The sequence below is a fragment of the Erithacus rubecula genome (genome assembly GCF_903797595.1).
Source record: "Erithacus rubecula genome assembly, chromosome: 3".
In the NCBI taxonomy this organism is placed as follows: domain Eukaryota; kingdom Metazoa; phylum Chordata; class Aves; order Passeriformes; family Muscicapidae; genus Erithacus; species Erithacus rubecula.
The window spans coordinates 84,127,782-84,149,578 of NC_136689.1; the positions used below are offsets into that span (position 1 = coordinate 84,127,782).

The window sequence follows — 21,797 nt, forward strand, 5'->3', positions numbered from 1 at the left end:
GCCCAATTACAGATGCATTTGGTTTGGCTCAAACTTAAAAGGAATTCTGAGCATTTTGGAAAACTTGCCTCAATTAAAAAAAAATTAAATAAATCATAATTATGTTACTAGTATCAACTGATGTTGATACTTGCTGTGCACTAAACAAGTTTGTCCCCTTCACAGAACCAAGGAGGTACCACCTAAAACTGACTCTCCTGTAGGAAATACTCCAAGGTGACAGCTTCCAGAACAGTGAGAGGGATGGAAACTGGAACATCAGCCGTATCGCATTTTAAAAGGTGAGCAGTCATGCAGGAAGGATTTGATCACTTTTGCTTTACAGTCAACAGAATGATCTAAACTCTGCTTAGGCACTGAACAACCATTTCCAGTTCAGAGAGCAGGCCATAATGGAAGCATCTGAATTACCCACAGGTGCCAAAGGGGAACTCTGGTGGTCTGGATGTTGGCTGTGGTACTGCAGGCAGTGAAGCATTTGCCAGGTGCCAGCTGAGCCAGTTACCCCAGAGGCCACATCCTTCCCTTTCCCACAGAAACTGTAAGGAAATGTGAAGTATGGCTTCTCCCAGTGACATCAGCTACACACAGGGACTGCAGATCCAGTTTGCCTCCAGCACACATTATTTCACCAGATTAACTGCTGTCTTTGTTCCAGATTCCAAAGAGCCCATCATTCAAATCAAACTCAGTTCTCTTTATGTTAATGGCATTTTATTTCAAAATATATTAACCATTCTGTGCTTACAAAGGACTGCAGTGTGAATACAATATCAAGTTAAAAGCTTCTTAAACCTGCTACAAAACCCATTTTTATTAGGATGAGGACTGGTGCATACAATCAAAATTATTTAAATACCTCTGCAGTCTACACAAGTAGTTCTCAACCTTAACTTACACATTTTATTGGGCCACAGATGGACATAGGGGTTATATTGTCAGTATTATACATGCAAAACCAGGTACTGTACCAAAACCAATTATGATAACATCAGTTTTGAACACAGTATCATTCTGAAGATGCATCACATGTACAGACAAAATTTGTGTCAACAGATAATAGAAGTTATTGCTCCAAATCTCCACAGGGCCTGGTACGAACACACACTTTAGAACAACCTGTGCTCTGTAATGCCAAACATCTGCTGTTAGGTTTGAGTAGGTGTAGCCAGTCTTAGGTCAAAAGTGTCTTTGGATTTGGTTTGGTGAAATTTCCTAAAGGGAAAAAAAAAACCCCAACCCTCCCATATCTCTGTATCTTTTGACAAAAACATCAAATGTTAGCTAGCATATATATATATATATATATATATATATATATACACACACACACACATATATATAGGTTAGCACCTAACTACTGATATAAAATGTTGGTATTCAACCATCCAACCATCACTGAAGAAAATCCATTTTTAAAGGCAACAATCTGAACAAATTGAATGTTTGCCAAATACACTCATGATGACAGATGACAAGCTGAAAACACTGATCTACACAGACAGTAAATTATGAACAGCACAAAAATAGTTTTTATTGATACTTGAGAAAGATTCAGGTTTAAGGTAAGACTGGCAGGAAGAGTAGTAAATTTCAACTTTATGGCCTAGATGCCAGTTCTTAAGCCTAATGAACTTATGTGTACCATGGCTACTTTTTGGCTTAGTGATGTTTCTTACATTTAACCTACACAAATACCATGAAACATTTCTCTGACTTTAGGCTCTCATTGTATCACTGTACATGACATTCTAGTGGGTAAAAAGTGAGGCTAGAAGAAGAAATCAACGTTTTGCTTTAAAAACATCACTCTAAATTTTTTTCATAGACATATATATATATATATATATGCTAGAGAACTCACCCTGCTTTATTCACCCTGCTGCAAGCAAATCTGCCCTGCTCCTCACTCAAACCTAGCCTTGGTGTCACCAAATAGTACTTATATTTAAAAAACTACTCTTCAATTCAATGCAAACTGAATTATATTTGTCCATGTCCATCCATATGCAGAGCAGATCAAGGATGCACTTACTTCCAATCAGCACTTCCTTCCTGAATTTGACATCATATTTCAGGATGGACATTTGACATATACCTTCAGGTCCTGGAATCAATTCCCAAAAGGGGATGGAAGCAATACTCTCATGTACTAAACCATACTCCAAACAAGATACCAGAGGACATGTGGATGAGTTTAAGAATCTGGGGAATTGAAGATTTATTTCATGACCTATTAATTTTGGCAGCTTTATTAGAAGATGTGTGCAAATACTTCTACGAACAGCAATCTAGCAGCAGTGCAGCTTTTCCCTACTTTATATGAACTATAATAAAAGAGTAGTAGTCACACTACCAGGATTTGCTTGGCTCTTCCTTTATCTGTATCAAGTAAACATGAATTGTAGAAAATGCTGCTTGTTTTAAGTACACACAGGCACTATTTTGTTCTCAGGTATCTCAAAAAAAAAGGACAAAAATTCAGGTAAAGTCTGAATAGAACAGTGACTCCCAATATTTAGATAACACTACATATCAATATATACATTTACAAACCAAAGGTAGAATCCCTGAATATGTTTATGACTTCTGGCATTGTTTCTCGTTTCCAAACACCAAATTAATTTTCCACTTTTTTTTTCGTATTTCCAAGTTTATAATTTAAAAGTAATTTCAGAAAATCTTTACCATAAAGCATTAAGGTACCTTAGTAAAACTGACAGATAGACAGTACCATGTTAAAGATCAAGTCTCCCTAATGTTTGTTAAGAGTTTTAAGTAATTCTAGTTTTGTACAAATAGGAATAATAAGGAAATTGTCAAAGATGGTTTCAGCAAAAAGTGTAGGAAATACAAATGAACACAGAGTTTATAAAGATGATGCATCCATGGATTTAAGAGATGTCAGCTGGCACTCAATAAAGATTATCTGGCAAATCAATTTTCTCTTGTAAAATTGCAAACTTCAAGGTAAGCAACTGCACCTGCAGAAGAATGCTACCTCAATCCCAACACCCTTCAGTTCCTCCAAAGGAAATTACAGCCATTTCTAGAGATAGTATCCATGAAGGTGGCACTATCCAAGTGACAAATTTAAGTCAATATAATATAAACACAATATTTGAATAAAGGCAGCTGTGGAAACACCCACTACCAATGATGCAAAGCTATCTCAGTAGAATAATAGTGCTTTTCCATCCTCAGTGTATCAAGCCCATAGGAAAGGGAACACTGCAGTATTCCTAGTACTAAGGATTCAACTGCTACTTTTACTGGAGAACATTTTCATCCAGTTTTGTTTTTTCAGGCTTTCTGAAAAACAATGTTTAAAATTGCAGTAATACACCTATTTCAAAAGTTACACTTACCCACCACGGATAATATTGGAGACAGCATCCAATTTTCCCTGAACAATGCTTTTTTCTGATTTTAATTAAACAGATAATGGATTTCCTATTCCAATAATCACTGACAAAATACACATCCAGTATATCCTCCTCCCCTGTGTCTTTAAGAGAAGCCACATAGAGCTTCAAATCAGAGAAGCCTAAGTGCACCATAGATAACTGGCACACACACACAGAGCACTGTGCATGGAAGATCACACATAGCTATCAACTTAACTTCTGAAAAATGTGCATCATATGTATTATTATAATGTTAAATTGGTTTTTTTTAAAGCAGCCTCTCAAAATAAGCAATTTCTGCTCCCAACTGGTCACATTGCACCTGTGCTGAAAGCCACCATATTGCAGTAAGGTTGGCAGAATGAATGTGTGCCAGATTCTTGGCCATTGCAGTTTGCTCCTTCATGGTTCCAATTAAGCCAGCATTTACAGTCACCTGAAGCTGACATGCTGGGCTGTGAACTGGCACACAGTCATCTCTGCCAGCTCTGCTACAGCAGTGCTCAGCCAAGGTACAGGCAGGAAAGGCTAACTCAGACTCAAGTGCCAGAAACAGCACCAGCCCTTTGGGCACTACACTTATATACAACAAGCCTGATTTCCCCAAGGAGAACAATAAAAACCAGCACAGCTGAATTGCACCACACCATAAGACCACACTCTGTCTTGCATTACTATGAGCATTCCCTCCTGATCTCTAAACCACTGAACATTAAATGTACTAAATACACTCAGTAAGCAGCTGCTCCTGGAATGACTGGTTAAGTAAAGCTAAAGGCCATCAACATCTTGCCTACAAGCACTACAGAAAAGATGGTCTCTCCTAAGAAAACTGCACTGCAGGGAGTAGTGGGGCTTTTTTGGTTAGTTGGTGATTGTTGTTGTGGGATCCTTTTAGAAAGGCTCAGAAAATAATAGAGATTGCTAATACCCAATGACAAGGTCATTTATTTCTGCTGGTAATTAGACACTAGCTAAACACAGACCCCAAATAATCAACATACACCCTTTCAAAAGGTGACATTTTGTGGTTTGGGGGTTTTTTTGCTTAACATGGTGAAAAACAGTGACTATTTCTTACTCCAAGAAGGTGTTATTGGAAGTTTTGTTCCTTATTTTTCTTTCTTTTTGGCAGTATATGTTACAGCAAGAGCTCCTGAAGCTACATTTACTGAGTAAGGATGTACAAATCTGAGCTGAATTTGGAACAGAAAGCATCAAAATTAAGCCTCATTTCAAAGGAGGACAAACTAAACAACAGTCCATCAGAGGTGAATTCTCTCTATAAAATGATTTGGAAAAGGAACATTTCAAAACAGCAGTGTTATCTTCTCAGGCAATTTTACTCATTTGCATTACTGAAGTGAAATTAATGGTGTCTCAATCACGGTTTTGATCTTCATAGCAGAGACTCTTCTTTGAGCTAAGGCAATCAGTTGAAGGGGAAAAAGAAAAAACCAAACAAAATAATGCTTTTTAATGACTTTTTAAAATTACTAAGTAGAGTACCACAGGGGTATGAAAGATTGTCTCAGAAAATGGGATAGCAAATGTGAACAATAAACATGTCTTGACCAGTGAGCAAAGAGGTACTTGAAATGCTGCCTACAAGAAGCTACAAGAACACAATTCAGTGAAAAATTGTGCACTAAAAAAAAGGACACTATAAAGAAGTTGCCTAAATATCACGGTGGTCTTATTCCAGCTGGTTAGAAAGCTGCAGGAGTATTTTAGGAAAGCCTCAGGATTTCCCACATCCTCCAGCCTGGCCAGCAACAATTATAAAAATGTGTTTCATTTAAGCTTTTTCATAAGCCACAAAACCAAGGAGATAAGACAGATACTTGATTCAAGTAACACATTATTCTTAGTCAATTAAAGTGATAATTTTTCAGAATTTAAAATATTAAATTGGATGTTTCCATATTTTGATAAACCTAAGTCAACCTACTAAATTAAGTCCAAGTCTGTCTCTCAAGCACACACCTGCAAATGTGTACTAATAGCATACTTAACCCCTCTCACTTAAAACATACAATTCCATCAGTGAAATTGCAGCAGCTTATTTTGAGAATCTGAGGAGCAGACTATTTGTGTCTTGTTAGGCAGCCTGTTAATTACAAACCTATAGCAGGACTCTCTTCTTTAGTCAGTTATCAGAGTACTTTCCAAACTTCACATGGCAATGTATTTTTCAAAACAATGTAAAAATACATACAATATCATCTATTCAAAATCCGTCAGCACATCTAAAAGTCAAGTAAAACAAACATCTCAGCTACTGCAAGCTGTGAACACATCTGAGATATCCTTATCCCTGGATATGATCCCTTTGTTTCAAGCATTGAATTACTGTCAACAAGAAATACAAGGCATGCCTGTATTTTGTACAACTCATTATCAATCAAACTCTGAAATCAATTCAAGTTACTGGAAACTGAATGGTGGTTCTTTGGTTAAGCAAGTGCATCTGCTACTTTGTACCTAGGGCCTCACTGGATTTGTGGAAAAGCTGTGCAAGCATGAAGTATTTACCAAAAAAACCCCACTTCCCATTTACAAAAAGGATCAATTTATAAAGATCCATTGTGTCAAAATGTTTTGACAATCAATACAAAAGGCCTTAAATGTCACCAAAGCTGCATTTTAAGCAAAATTACATATGGAAGAAAAACACTAGAGGATCTAATGCTAGGCATTTCAGAAATTTAGGATCTTTGTTTATTAATAAGACATACTTCAATATATTAAGATATCTCCTATATCTCAGTAAGACATTTGGCCAGATGCTTACAAGGTTAAAAAACTCCAACTAAACTAAACCAAAATCCATGCTCTCTGCCTTTTCTTTCTGGTAGTAAAATTTGTTTAAGAAGTGAATTGAACTCAGCCACAGCATCTGGAAACCAACATTAAACAATCCCCATTAAACTTCTTCCAATTACTGGAAGGAGATGCGATCATCCTACATTACTATTGCCTGAAAACACTTAAGGCCTTTGATTAAATTTAGTTGATGACTCCACTGGGAGGGTGGATAAACAGCAAAATACTATCAGGTTTTGCTGCAAATGGGGGCAAGATTTAAGCTACTTAAACAAGTCCTCCTGTGTCAATAAGAGGAAAACCTACATTTAACAGTCTGCATTTCTATTAATATCAGGAAGGTATTAAAAATACCACTCTCCAACAACATTAAGTTTTAGTGCATGTAAGAGAATAATATTTAAGTGCTATTATGAGTTACAAATGATAGTTGAAGTGTATAGAGAAACACCTTGAGGAGGAACAAACTATTATATTATACTTTCATTTCACAATGAGTGGTTTGCCCTTCTTCTGCCACCAAATTGCCTAAAAATAAATATTTTGGAAATACAGCTTTCTTTAAAGCTACTACAGTTTAATAAGACAAATAACCCAATAAATAGAAGTCAAGTTAGTAATTTCAGCAGATAAGATAATGACTCCAGTGGATGTACCTGTCCTCTTAACTATCCTTTTGATAAGCAAGAAGGTCTTCAAAGTTTTCAACAAGGCAGCTGACTGTGTGATGGTATGCAAAGCCATGGGAAGTAGACATTCTCTCTCCAAGAGGCAAAGTGCATTTTGCATACAAAATAATGTAAGGCCAGCAGATGTTCTAGTGCTTTCTCCTAAACCCCAATCTGTGCTGCCCTGTGAGCTGCCCCAGGCACAGCTGGGAACGGGCAGAAGGCCATGGCTGCTGTGAACCCAAGACAGAAGACTGAGATTCCCTCAAGCTGCAGATGCAGCCCAGCACCTCCATCACTCCGCAGACATTTTCATCTCCTCGGGACTCTCTCTAGGTGACCTGGGAGGTGGGGGGAGGAAAAGAAAAGCGACAAGTAAGACACCAATCTGCACAGTGATTCCAAACAATTGTTTCTATAAAAGAAAGGAGAACCAAACACACATGAAGATTTTTTTGTGTAGTTGGAAGCTCTGTGTCATACAGAACAACTGGAATGTAACTTTTACAAGCCACAGACTACAGACAGGTCCAATTAGCATTTTTTTCTCCTAAACTACCGGATGAAAGAAGACAGCACTATTCATGTGAAAAAGGCAAAGAATTATTTTTGACAAGCAGAGAATCCTCTTCAAGATATAAGTATAATGAGCTAACCTATATAGTTTAACAAGACAGTAGAAACATCAAAACAGCTACTATTGTTAATACTGTCACAATGGGATTTACAATTCTATGTAGTTATTCAATTATGAGTTTATTCCTAACTGTATTATTATCCCATTCCTAATTGCACAGTTTAAAGATACATTTCTGTATTCCATAATTTCATAACTTCAATAATGACATTACTAAGGACTATAATTTAATGGAAAAATGGCATGTAATGATATCACGTTTTTCAAAGTCTAGCTATGTTTATATTTTTCAGTATTGTACATTAGGACATAAAAATGAAGTATTTTGGGGCAGGCCCCTTTTTAAGGGCAATGAACTCTTAGATATCCAAGAATAAGCATTTAAAAAATCATGTTCCATCATCTCCTAGCAAAGCACAACAGCAACATATAAATTATAGGACACAGAGGTATTTTCAGAAAATTTTCTAAAAGAGCCTTCTGTAAGTGGCTGTGAGACATTAAACAAACCCTTCCAGTATACATGTTCCAGTGAGTGTTTTTTTTATTATTTCTAGAATATGGGACAGCTGAATCCTCTTCAAAGACAATACTCCTGCAGATGTGAGTGAACACTGTTATGAAACCCAGGCACACACTCCCTACACCTGTGCATAGTTATACTGAAGTGTGTGAAAACACAGTTCATACAAGTAAGACATTCACAGCTCACCGGTAAATCTGTAATGGCCACGTTGCTTGTGACGGTGTGGGCACAGAATTTGTTGGACTCACCAACATGGCACTATATATATTGGAAGCAACCACAAGTATACAAAGTAGAATTGGTCCTATGATGGCCCCTTCCAGTCCCAGGTAATATGCTCCACCAGCTACTGCAAGGCCTGTCAGGTAAGGGTGACCACCTCTGCCACAAGAACAATAAAATCAAATTAAGAACAACAAACACAGCATTATCAATTATGAAATGTGAATTAATACTGAAGTTTTACTAAGCTTAGGAAAGGACCCATCTAGCTATAGTTACCCATATTTACACTATAAACTGCTGCACAAAGGTTCCAAGCTGTACTCTGTGCTGTATTCAACAACAGCTCAAACACTATTGTAACGTGGAATGCTGGTAAGATTCACAGTGTTACTTGGCAGACATCTGCTGAAGATTGTCTGAAGGGCTTAATGGCAAACACACTCCCATTATGAGAATGGAAAGATGGTTGGTTATACAGACTGTTCACACACTGTGATCAAGAACTGTTGAAATTTAACACAATTAGCAACATGTACTATGAGGACCCCTGTGCAAAGTCATTCAGTTACACAATGACAGCAACTTACAGTGCATCTTTCAAAGAAAAATTAGCAAACTGTCTTTAAAGAAATAGCAATGTCTTCTCATTTTGTTATAAAAAACATCTCAGATTGACTGTTTGTTATCATTAGCTTTTAGCATTTTCAGATGAAAAACCAACACTGGATTTTAATGAACATATTAATATTTACTGGAAAAGTTGGAGCCAGAAGACCTTTTTGATAAGAGCTCTTATGGCAGAAAGTAAACCATGTCATTTTTATTTTCTGTGTCTCAGATTCCCATTTTGCACGTGCTCAGCTGCAAAATGTGAATCCTACCAACAGCATTCCCACAAAACCCTCTCATCATTCTTCATTCTTTATACTTAAAATAATGATAGCAATATGGAATTGTGGAAGAGAAACTGCAGTTGAAATTTGGCACACAATTCTCAGGAAGTTCCCCTAAATTCAGAGTGTAATAATAGAAAATACCAGCTGGTTAGTAAAGAGCTCCAGTAGCTCCTGAGGTTTTACCATGGTCCTCATTTCTACTCAACTCCCAAATTTTGAGTCTTTGCCTTCAACACAGCCAAACAAGGCCATGAAACATGACCTATTAAATCATACATACCTCAATCACATCTCCCCCAGATCAAACTTAACCTACTGGTAGGATTGCTTTCCTGAGGGGATAAACGGGGCCTAAAGTTTTGTGTTTCTCCAACAACAGACGTTATTGATTTCTAAACCTTTAAACACTTCATTCTTTTCCCAGAATTTGCATCAGTTTAAGCATTCTTTTGCCTAGCTTTCTAAATTAAACAACAGATCACCTGATAAAACAGGACTACAGTACAAATGTAAGCCATTTAGAAAACCCTGTATAACCTAATTATAGCCATTTCAAATAGGTTTAATCTAATCCACAAGACATCATGATGCTTACTGCTCAATTTATTGGGAAGAATACAATTTTCTTCCACTGTCAGAAAATCTATTCCTTCTCCCATATATTTTCTGGACAGTAAACTGAGTTTGCATCCTCTACAGTCAAAAAAATGTATTCTAGGGAGCAGAAAAATTATTGGCTATTTAAATAGCTACTAGCCTTAAATCCATGATTTGTTGTTGGAAAAAAAATGCAATTTGATTATACTTCACTTGTTAGCTTTAATTAATTCAAAATAACTAGAGCCACAGTCTATGAAAATTAGTATTAATATTGGGCATATTATCATTAGGTACTCTCTGTTCAGTGTAATTATATTTAGTAAACAAAAATACAAATTTCTAACAACAGAGAACTTAAACACTTCATGTCTTTATTCTACATTAACACTATTTTTCTTTTTTTTTTGGTCCCTAAATAGCTCATGCTTTTATCTGCTCTACAGCATCATCTGGCATTAGGAGATAAAAAGGAAATGCTATACACCTTTACTCAATAATAAGATAAATAGAAAACATGAACTAATTCTAACAATCCAAACTGAAACAGTTCATTTTGCTGATGTTGACTTCAAGACCTCTGAAGTGTCTAAGTCCACACAAAAGAGGCTGGGAAAATGAAGGCACTTAGGCCAGTAAAACTGCTTACTATGAGGTTATTCCTGTCCTTGAAGATACAGATGGTTCAGAAAAATATTTTGCATGCTTCAGAAAAATGAGTCTAATTAAAGGCATCAGTGATTGTCAATCATTTTTACAATGCTAATTTTGAAGTGTTCAATGTACTTACCCTGATATATCTGAATAAATTGCTGTATCTACAAAATATGTTGGCAAGAGGTGAAAAACCAGGAGCAAAAGGGCTTTGCATCCCTGTCCTTGCACAAGCCACAAATCTAGGACTGCAGGGATTGCTGCCCAGTATGTCCCCAGAAATGGCACTGCTCCAAGGATTGCTGCTAATGCTAGAACACACAGAAGCACAAATGAAAAGAGGATCATAGAAACATATTTCACAATTATATTTACAGTTACATTCTGACACTTTTGCCACACCAGTAAGTCCCACTTCCATCACCTGTTATATATAAAGCACTGAAGAAGGGCCCAATGAGGCTCTTGGTGTTCTATAGCTGTGTTTTAGGAAAAAAGAAAATGACACCATTCCCCATACAGAAGAGCTTCAGCAACTGACAGTCATAAGGAGTTAAGAGGTATCACTTTAGAAAAATGTGAAGTTATACCAATCCTGTACATTTTTCACTATGTAAGAAAGCAAATGAACCCATCTCACTCTAACTTACTGCATCTCCTGCAATCATCATAATAGTGAGAAAGCAGGCAAACATGAGATTTATGACTTCCATATTTCTGTATGCAGATGTGTGCACACAGGTGCACACCCTCCTGCTTATAACCAAGAGCTGTTGTAATCTAAAGCAACACAGTTATGCTGCCACGATAATTTAATGCACCAGGAATGAATATAATACAAAGCACAATTAAATGGGACATTTTTCTTTTTTCCCCCCATTTTTTGGTCTCATTAATCAGAACACAAAAACTTTTAAGATTTTGCATGTAGTTGGAAAAATAAGATTGATTGTCACTACACCTACTTAGAAAGTAATCAAAGACTTTAAGGTAGTTGCACTTAACAATACAGCCATTTCCCATTATATTGTGGGGGGGTTTGTTGCTTTATGGCTTCCCCTTATGCTTCCTAGTACACAAACATTTTGCAATTACTATTACTTTCATTCCTTTTAGAGAAAGAAGGGCAAAGAGGAACAGAAGGGAAGGTTTTTCGCTGAGAAGCTGTCCAGCCACTTCCAAAAATAAGGTTAAATAACAAAAGAAAACCAGAGGCTGGCAAAATAGTCAGATGACACTGAGAATAAGAAGCATTCCTCTATCATGCATTTCCATGATACCACATCTTCCTGCATTTAGGCATCTTGAAAAATTAACACCTGCCAACTGTGAATGAAACAAAAGCCAAGACAGGTGCAATAAAGTTAAAACCAGAAAACACTTGGACTGAATACAAGGGAGAAGGAATTGGATCCAGCAAATGAAACAGAAAGAGGTAAAATAGTTGGCAGGGAATGTGTTGTGATAACAGAAAAAGGCAAGGTTCAGAGGGAAGCAATCAGGGCCTTCTCTCTACCCTTCCCACAGCCATATTCTCCAAGACCAAACCTAAGCTTGTCAGCAATACTTCATATTTCTGATTTTGTACAGCAAATAATTACATAATATTATTTATAAACATAATTGCTCAAATTCTTACCAGATGGTATGAAGACTATGTTAATCCCAAATATAGTGTGAGTCAGCCAAGTGTAGAGCCCATAGAACCCAGCCATTTTGAGGGAAGCATCAAACACACCTCTAAAACGATCAAAGAAACTCCATTAATTCTTTTTTAGCAAGAGGATTCCAAAAACTATGAAGAACTACACACAGAGGTTGCTTTAAATAACTGAAATGCCATCAGCACCACAAATAACATATCTCAAAATGTAACACTGAACCGTTTATACATCTGTTCCCTCAAAGAGTAAATATTCACCACATATGTAGTCAAAAGCATTTAGATACAAAAAACAATGGGTTAAAGGGATAAATTTCTTGAAAGGAACTTCTCAAGTATCAGACCACATTCTCTACCAAAAGTAGCCTTTTTTCTATGAGAAGCAGTACCATTCTACATACAAACTACTTTTTCTTTCCTGTTTTCCACTTCTAGGTGTTCATTCATTTTCTTTATCTGCTTACATTTCTATCCCTGCTCTTTTTCACTGGATCCCCCCAGCTTTTAGAGTGTTTACCAAGCCACTACTAAGTTGCTACTACGCCATTACTAAAAATCAAGTAGTAAATCTAATTCACCTAATTCAATCCTGCTGAATCTATATCCAAAGTTCTCCTTCCCTAAATCTGACCATGGCTTCATGAGACAGCAAACAGGCAGGTACACACGTGGAATATCCCATAACTGAACTGGAACCCATGCCTTAAGTCTACAGTCACAAAAACCATAATCTCAAATTGCTAAATCTCATTATTATTGTATTAGGTCAGTTTTTCACCCATATTTGAGGAGTTTCCTGAAATCACTATTTCAGCTGAATCCAAGTAAACAAGTCCCACAACAGTTCTAACAGTTACATCATTGCACAATTGGTGGCACATACACCCTCTTAGCAAACATAAACATGAAGTTTCCTGATGTTAAGTTCCCATTTATAACTCACGGTGATTGTGTCTTGGCAGTTTTGGGAACTTTGGGCAAAGAGGACAGGAAGACACACAACAGGAATCTTTGAAGAGGAAAACAGTCTGCACAGAGAAACAGCCCTTTCTGGATCTAAAGTCTGTAACTGCACAGTTTCCTTCCTCCATTGAGTCCATAAAGCCTTGTAGCAAAGAAACCTTCTGTACTATTAAACTACTAGGTAGAATCTTTTCTAAGCTACCAAAAAGAATTCCGAGACTCCCAGCTTTTGCTGCTTTGGCCAATATCCACATTATTATTTCTGTAGGAAGTGTGAAGATTCTCCCCTTGTTTGCTACCTAAGAACTCACTTTTAAATTTCTACATGACTTCAGAATCAAAATTATCTTATTTAAAACTCATTCACTGCTAGCTATGAGTACATAATAAATTTCACACATCAACACTACTGTTAAAGATGTGAGATTCTCTTAAACTAACCAGAAGCAACTGTTGCCAGCCTTTTTCCCCTCTGAAAGAGGGAAAGGGAAAATAAAGGAAAAAAGCAAGGTTTAAAGAATGACCTGAAGTAACAAATCTAATCTTTGACAGACAAGAATTACATGGTGCAAAAAGAAAGGCAGGGATCATTTACAAATACATGGTGGCCTCAGTAAAAAAAAACAACCTTCAATACTTCTTAGTTTAGATGAACTCTTATTATATTAAAATGGAAAGACCAAAATATCCAAAATCTACGCATTTTGAAGTGACATGCTCACTTTTATTTGAGTTATAAGAAAAGAAGTTTCAGACAAAAGAAATTTGGCAAGGAGGTAAGAAAATCCCAACACCAAGGCCACAGTAACAATGCTAAATGAGAGCTTGTATTAACAATTCAAGATACTTTCACTCTTAAGCTACTCAGAATTCTTAATCTTCTGCATTTTTGTGACATTTAACTCATGTCTACTCTGAGGATATCATAGGAGCATAACATCTTTCTAAGAAGAACTTGTGCAGTAATCTTCAAGCAAATCTTTTACTTATCCAACAGGAACTGTCGTACAAATACATCACAGGTGTCAAAAAGTATCTCCTTATTTTTTCCAAAAATGTTTTTTATAATGTAGTAAAATTAACAAGGTCTTAACAATTTCTATATGTATGCACCAAAACTACATTTCAGTGTACAAGAGGTGAGACAGACCTAACTTGAGAAAAGTATCTGAAGTATCAACTTCACTTGAAATTAAAATATCCATCTAGGAGCAGTCATTTCAGATTTTCCCAGAGAGACTACAAAAGAAGGGAAGATAGCACCATTATGGTAACCAAAAGAGAGACAGCAACCCACGGGAAAAAAACCTTGAAGGTGTCCTTAAAACAAGCTGGTTTCTTAGTCTCAGCTCAAGGACTTTGCAGTCAGATGCACTGGAAGAACAACAGAAAAACTAGTCTGGGACTAACAGGTAGTCCTGTCTGATGTCATTCTGCAAGCTGACACATAATATATTTCAGTGGCCAAGCAGTGCATACCTCTGATAGAATGTAGAACAGTACAGCATCTCTCCGACTCTGTGCTTCCAACACTCTTAACCAGAAGCCATCACACAGTGCTGGGAAGCTGGGAAGTGTCAGGGTCAGGCAGGAAGTGACAGGAGGCTGCACCAAGTCTCATCCTCCTCCTCCTCTCCTTCCCCTTGGTTTGTGTCTGCCTCAACTGAATTGACAAAATGTCATAATAAAGGCACAGGGGACACTACTTCCTGCCCAGTGTGGACCATGAGAACCTTAATCTCCCTGAAAATTCAAATTTGTTACTTTCTGGTAACTGCCATAAAAACTAAAAATTGTGTCTTAAAGTCTGGAAATTCCTATCTGTTTTGCTTCATGGTTAAAGCAAAAAAAATATTAATAATTCTGAAAATACTAACCAGTATTTTATCAGCAGTTTGCTTCAGCTTCTCTGCACCTGAAATACCAGATCTTAAAGATGATGTGGGTGTGCTAGTGCCAGTGCTGCATCAATTTATTACCACCTGTAAAAGGCATATCTTCCTGGTGTTATGACAGTATATAAGTTTCATCTCTTACTACATTATTGGCACACATACAGCTTCCTTTTATATACAAGAGCAATTGTATGATTCAGAAATCAGAAAATCCAGTTGCTGCTCACGTCTCACTTTGGCACTGTACGTGGATGAACCACTTTACCTGCAAGAGCTGTCATCTGCAAATGTGTAATTTATGAGCACTTCATGCCAATTTGGCATCAGGCACACTCAGACATGCATATTCTAAGTTACTGAGCTTTGAAAAGCAAGTAAAATTTCTAAAAAATTAAAAACAGAGGACATGGGTCATGCTTCATACTATTCAGATTAAAAATGAGGAAATGTGTGTGAAATGGTTCTGCACATCTGGCCTATTTTTTTTTTTTTTTTTTTTTTTGTAAAAGTTCTTTCTACTAAGTTCTGTCCCTAAGCTGGGGAATTCACTTGTAGACTCTACAAGGGAAAGGGCCATCTTTTCAGGGTTTTGTGATTTTTTTTTTTTTTTTCTCTTTTACTGACTGGTTATAGAAAGTCTAGAGCACCCCTTTTATTATTACTGTAGTTTATACCAAATGTATGTCCACCTGAATTCAGGTTCACTCCACAGAGCCTGGAGGTAAAGTCTGTTCACTGTTATCGACAAAAAGAGATTTCAAAAATTTCAACCTAATGCTACAGCAACCCCAGCTGAAAAGAGCCCCTCAGCTCAGATCATGGATTTTTTGACCTTGGAGTTAATTTGATTTTCTAGATCTCTCTGTTCCCAGAGCACTGGAGGAAAGAAGAGCATATGGGCCGAAATAATGAGAATTTGAATTACCAGAAAGATTAGAGTAAGCATATCATAAGTTCAGAAGAGGGATTTTCTGGTTATTATACTAAATTTATATGAACAGGCATATGAAGCCTGGCTTGTGAATAGGCATAAGAGTAAAAACTAGACAAAAGTGGTATTCATATTTGGAAAAGTTTGCCAGAAATAGTGTTTCTCTAAATTCCTTACAAAACACTTTACAATCCATGCAATAGTTTACAATCCAATTAAAATGCAAGCTTGGTAATAGGAACATCCTCAGCCAAAGATACTGTTAGAATAAGAAAATTTCACTCTTTTGTCATCTTCCTCACACCACTGAATGTTTGGTATTTTCCCACATTCTCTAAGTAGACACTAAAAGAATCGTACTGCATCTTTGTTGTAAACCTTTCTGTACAGAGAACTGACTAATACAAAATGATGTTTTAAGAGATCTCAGCTATTCAGTTTATTTTGAGAATACAACTATCACATTTTAAAAGAGTTCAAAGTATAAGTAAAATGCATTCAAAACTTCAGAGCACGGTTTCACAATTTATCTTGAGATCAGGTTAATTCAGAAGTGATCCAGAAAAGGAGCCCTTCCCTTCCCCTGTTCCAAAGATTCACTTCTGTCCCAGATGACCCCTCCTCTGTCTACCTGCCAGCACAGTCTTCATTAAGTACCGTGACACTTTCAACAACGAATTCAGTTTTTTCCTTTTTACAATGAATTCATGACAATGGCTACATGATGGGCTAGTTTTAACAAAATAGTTCAGGTCTCCACTCCCCAGCCAAGTCATAAGCAGTAGCCTAAATAGTTGCATTCCCACCAGGAAAGAAGCCAGTACACTCATGGCTGGAGAGCAAGAACACATCAGTGCTATCTTACTCCAGTTGAAATTAACACTCACTATCACCATAACTTCAAAACCAAAGAAAGAACTCTTGGTGGTACATAAAGAACTTTATTTCTTCACAGGCCACCAAGATCTGTTGCAAAAGACAAGTTGCCAGTGACAGCTATTATCTTTAAAAAGACCAAAGTATTCTCCTTCTACAATGATTCCCCAAATTTCAAGGGATCACCAGGTGAACACTGAAGAATGAAATGACTCAAAGAAGTCCGTCTGAAAAAACCTCTTAAGCTGTTCTTTGACTCTCTTTAAGGGTTCTGTTCTTTTAGAGATAAAAAATGACCATCATTATATTTCAGTTTCAAATTTAACATGAAAGCAATCTAAGTGCACTAAGATAGATTCCAGCTATGAATAAAGCAGAAGTGGCAGGAAGTGTTTCTTGACAGATCATCTCAGGAGCAATATAAATATGCAAATTACTTTCAGAGATGACTCCATGACAAGATTTCAACAGTTTTGCTGCTGAAATTAATTTCTCCTCATGAATGATACAACTGAACATAAACAGCTCCAACAGATGCAGGCTAGTAATGACACTAATCAGATAAAGTGATAGTGTCTTCTATCAAAGCATCATGCCTCCAGATGGTATAACTGATGCAAATATTCCATACACCTCCCAAGGCAGGACAAAGCTCCAACGACTTTATCAAAACATCATTAAAGAGTGGTCACCAGAAGGACACAGTGGTATACAGACTTTCTTCCTTAACAGAGACATGTCTACATGCTGTGAAAATAACAATTAACCTGTAAGATATTCCACATCTGATTATTTCTTTAAAATGTCTTTGTACTTGTAATAATTTTTTAATTACTACTTTGGCCTGTAATTGTAAGCTTACAACTGCTCTTCTGAGAAGGACCAGTTATTTCTGAATCATCTATTTCTAACATTTCCGGATTTTTATTATGAGTAAAAGATGTTCACTAAGTGCAATACCACACTGGTCTTAAAATTGATCTTGGAACATGACATATAAAAATGCAAACTTGTTCAGACCAAAGATCTGTCTACCCAGGATTCCATCTCCAGTAGAATCCAGAAGAAGATACTAAGGGAACAAAAGAAATAGACAAAACTCTTCAACAATCCCAGGCCAGCATTCTTCCAAGCCCTACTTCTGCCTCAGGGGATATTATGGACCTCATGCAGGGTTTCTGTTAGTTAATCTTCAATTACTATATCTTCTTAGTCCTCCTATCAATCCTGCAAGTTGGTACAACCTGAGTGTTCTTTTGCAAAATCTTACCTGAGATGTACTGCCTGCTGCATGAACACATTTTGGGAAATGCCTGGTTGCTTTCTGGTGATGCTAAGATTTTATCCTAGAAGAGACCCATAGGCAGTCCAGCTCAGTCATCCTTTTTCCACTGGTACTGATTTTACAAACCTCAATTATGTAAAATCCTTTTTTCCAGGCTGAATAGTCCTAACGAGCTCAGTCATTCCTCACAGAGAAACTGATGCATGCCTTCATTTCTCTAACCAGTCTTGTTGCACTCCTAGCTTTTTGAGATGCAGGAGCCAAAATGGAACACAGTAGCTCAGGGTCTAGGAAAATCACAGCTTCATACAATGGGAGTACTATTCTGTGTTTCTGCTGTCTAGGTCTGTGGTAACAATAAAACGTTTGATATGCCTGGCAGATGTTTTTTTAAGTATTACCAAGCACTGAGCTAGCCCGTGTACCAGAAAATATAGCTCCCAAGTCAGCACAGCAGTAATCAGTTTATGTGTGAAGTTAGGACTGGCTCTCCCCCACATGCCTCACTTTCATCTACACTCCATTTCATCAGTCATTTTACTTCCCAGACACTGCTGTCTTCTAATCGAGTTTGTCTACAATCCTGCTGCATCCATGACTTCACTGGGAAACCTGTTCCAGTGTCTCACCACTCTCACAGTAAAGAATTTCTTCCTTGTATCTAAGTTAAACCCACCCTCTTCCTGTATAAAGACAATACCCCTTATCCTTGAAAGTCTAAAGAAAGTGATACTGTAAAAAGCCTTTATTAAATTCAGTAGAACCACAGCAGACAGATATAAGTTAATACTTATTAAGGGTCTTGCTTGCCCACACTTCAAAAAATATGAGGAATGAGGCAGAGCTTCCTTCTGTGAAAACTGAATTGATTCTTTGCAACTAAATCATATTCACCAGCTGCTGGTATGTCCTTAAGTTCCTACTAAGCCTTACAGCACCAATACTCATCCATCTGACAAGTTTGTACTCCTGGGTTTTCTGGAACTTTTTTTTCCTTTGCCTTTGAGATTTCTGTAGTGAGCTATCCTCAGTCACCCCCAACAATTTGCCATTGCTCATTTAACCTGTTTTTTTCTAGAAGCTCTTCTACAGTCACTGTAATTTCTGAGACATTTTGCTTTAGCTCATCCATAAGAAGGGTTTTGCAATGTGACTCCCTTCATTTACCTTCACAGCAACAAGCAAAATAGCATCAATTTACCTCTCCTCTGCAACAACCTGCAGCAGTCTTGTGATTGCTGAGTGTCCCTTGATATCCCTCAGCCCTCTGACTGCATGTTGTTCTTGCTGCATGTGAAAAATTATACTTTGGATTAATAGCATGTTACAGAGCTTTGAGCAAATTAATCGAACTCAGCACCACCCTCATGCTTTAGGCCTATTTCTGCCTGCTGAAATTTATGATACTTCCATTTATTTAGCAAAAAATTCAGTTTTCAAGAGGATAGTTTCTCATTTCCATGGCCTTTAATATTCAGCTGTTCAGATATGCACTCTCTTCCCTTCAGCCTTACTCAGATGTTAGCATGTGCTGGCATTAATATTATTGCTCTCTACACCACTTGAAAGGATGTAAATTCTTTAAGAGTCCCATTTTAGCTTGAGAAGTTCATGAATGAGAGCAATAGATAGCTTGAGTCAATACTGCTTGAGATCCATAGCAGTCTTATATTAAGAAATTCCCAAACAGATTATTGCTATCATAAAATTATGAAACACAAGCATAAAAAAGGGAGTATTTTCATTGCTTGTGTTGGTGGAGACAATAAACAATAGATTGAACTTCTAACTCGAAAGAGTGAAAAGCTAAAGTCATGATTTTAAATCTTTGAAATCCTGAAGCTTTATATAAGACTTCATGCTGTCTTGTACTACAAAAGATCTGTATTTTAGATAGCAGAAATCTAACCAAGGTTGTAATAACATATACTGCACATTAAATCACACAAAGAATTACCAGATATGCAAACAGAATCCTGCAGCATTATACTAGAAGTAATTCTAATACTATACATCTATTCTTAGAAATACCTGATGGAGTATCTTTTCCCTGTATATTTAATTAAGTCTTTCAGCAACATTTTTCTTTCCATCCTTTCCAGTTAGCCTGCCTTAGCAAAGAGAAAAACTAACAGGCTGATTTAAATTCCAGATGTAACATAAGCATCACTCTCTTTACTGGTATAGTTTATGTCATTACCAATTAACCTTTCATTCAAATAGGTTTTGACATATAAATAACTTGTAAAAAGTTGGTGCTGTAGTGAAAAAAAGAAGTGCACATATATAAAAGCCTAAGTGCAACACATAATTAAGGGACTAGTATCTAAGATGCAGTGTAGTTGCATTATTCTTAAAGATTGCAGGGAAATCTGCTTATGATATTTTCAGTCTTAATAAACACTGGACAGCCAGAGAATTACACCCTAGAAATATGCACTAAGATGAACTGCTGATAGAACATACAGAACGTGCCATCTGGAATGGGAATGAAGTCAATGGCAAAATAGCAGCACTGTCTCTCATAAAGCAAGGAGTCCTCAGAAGCCTCTCAGTGTGTTTGATACCAGCCTGCAGGGCAGAGAGAACAGAACTGTTTGTCTCAGCATCAGGTTATGCACTTGGATAATCTTGTGAAATAGGGGTAGTAAACTGTAAAACTCAGATTAAATTTACAGACTGTGACACACTTTACCATAGTTATGTGTATAATAATGAACATTTTTTCATAGTTACCGGTAAATTTTGGAGTAAAGACTAAATATGAGCAAATAAATTATTTTCTAAAATTTTCTTTGAAGATCTGGGGTTTTTTTTGGAAACATACTGTGAATAACTGATTGAAATCATGCATACATGAAGTAATAGACAGACAGCTTTTGTGTTTAAGGACAAGTATTTTCTATATAAAAGGAAGTACAGGTAAACACAAATCCTAGGGTTGTTCTTTTTGCAAATATGAGAATATTTAAGAATAAAATTGGTGTGAGCAAGTCATGTGTTTATGGCTACTAAAATAGGCAGCTTTAAAATACTACTATCTAACCCACTAAGATAATCAGGTTGTGGTTATTGTCAGTTTGGTTCAGCATATGTACTGAAACAATGTAGCATCTCTTATAGATTTACAGACCACATTGTATTCTTTTTCCAATAACTCATCTGAAGCTTTCCTTTCCTCCAAGTAATTAAAAATGTAAATATCTGCTATTTACAGTTTTAGACTAGGCAATTATTTCATTAGAGAATCACACAATAATTTAAGTTGGAAAAGACCTCCAAGATTATCAAGTCCAACATTTGACCCATCACCACCTTGTAAACTAAACCAAAGCACTAAAAAGCATGTCTGGTTGTTTCTTAAACACTTCTAGGAATGGTGGTTTTACCATCTCCCTGGACAGCCCACTCCAATGCTTGACAACCCTTTCTGTGACAAAATTCTTCCTAATGTCCAGCTTGAATCTTCCCTGGTGCTGCTTGAGGCCATTTCCTCCCATGCCTTAGAGAAGACACCTCTACCTGGCTACAGCCTCCTTTCAGGAGTTGTAGAGAGTGATTAGATCTCCCCTGAGCCTCCTTTTCTCCAGGCTAAATACCCCAACTCTCTCAGCAGCTCACTGAACTTGTGCTCCAGACCCTTCACCAGCTTCACTGCCCTTCTCTGGGCTCACTCCAGCACCTCCATCCTTCCTGAACTGAGGGGCACAGCACACAGGTGTGGTCTCAGCAGTGCCAACTACAGGGG

At 37.0% G+C, this 21,797-nt stretch overlaps 1 protein-coding gene across 3 annotated transcripts in view; it reads right to left on the reverse strand.

The window, feature by feature from the left end:
• Positions 1-1,590: 1,590 nt before the first annotated feature.
• Positions 1,591-21,797, reverse strand: part of TMEM245 (transmembrane protein 245) — a 73,650-nt gene continuing 53,443 nt past the window's right edge. For all 3 annotated transcript variants that reach the window (XM_079300268.1, XM_079300267.1, XM_079300266.1), the window contains 4 exons: positions 12,076-12,176; positions 10,573-10,747; positions 8,251-8,445; positions 1,591-7,242 (listed from right to left, as the gene is read on the reverse strand). In XM_079300268.1, coding sequence (XP_079156394.1) covers positions 7,197-7,242; positions 8,251-8,445; positions 10,573-10,747; positions 12,076-12,176 — 517 coding nt within the window. In that variant the 3' untranslated portion in view covers positions 1,591-7,196. The remainder of the gene's footprint in view (positions 7,243-8,250; positions 8,446-10,572; positions 10,748-12,075; positions 12,177-21,797) is intronic.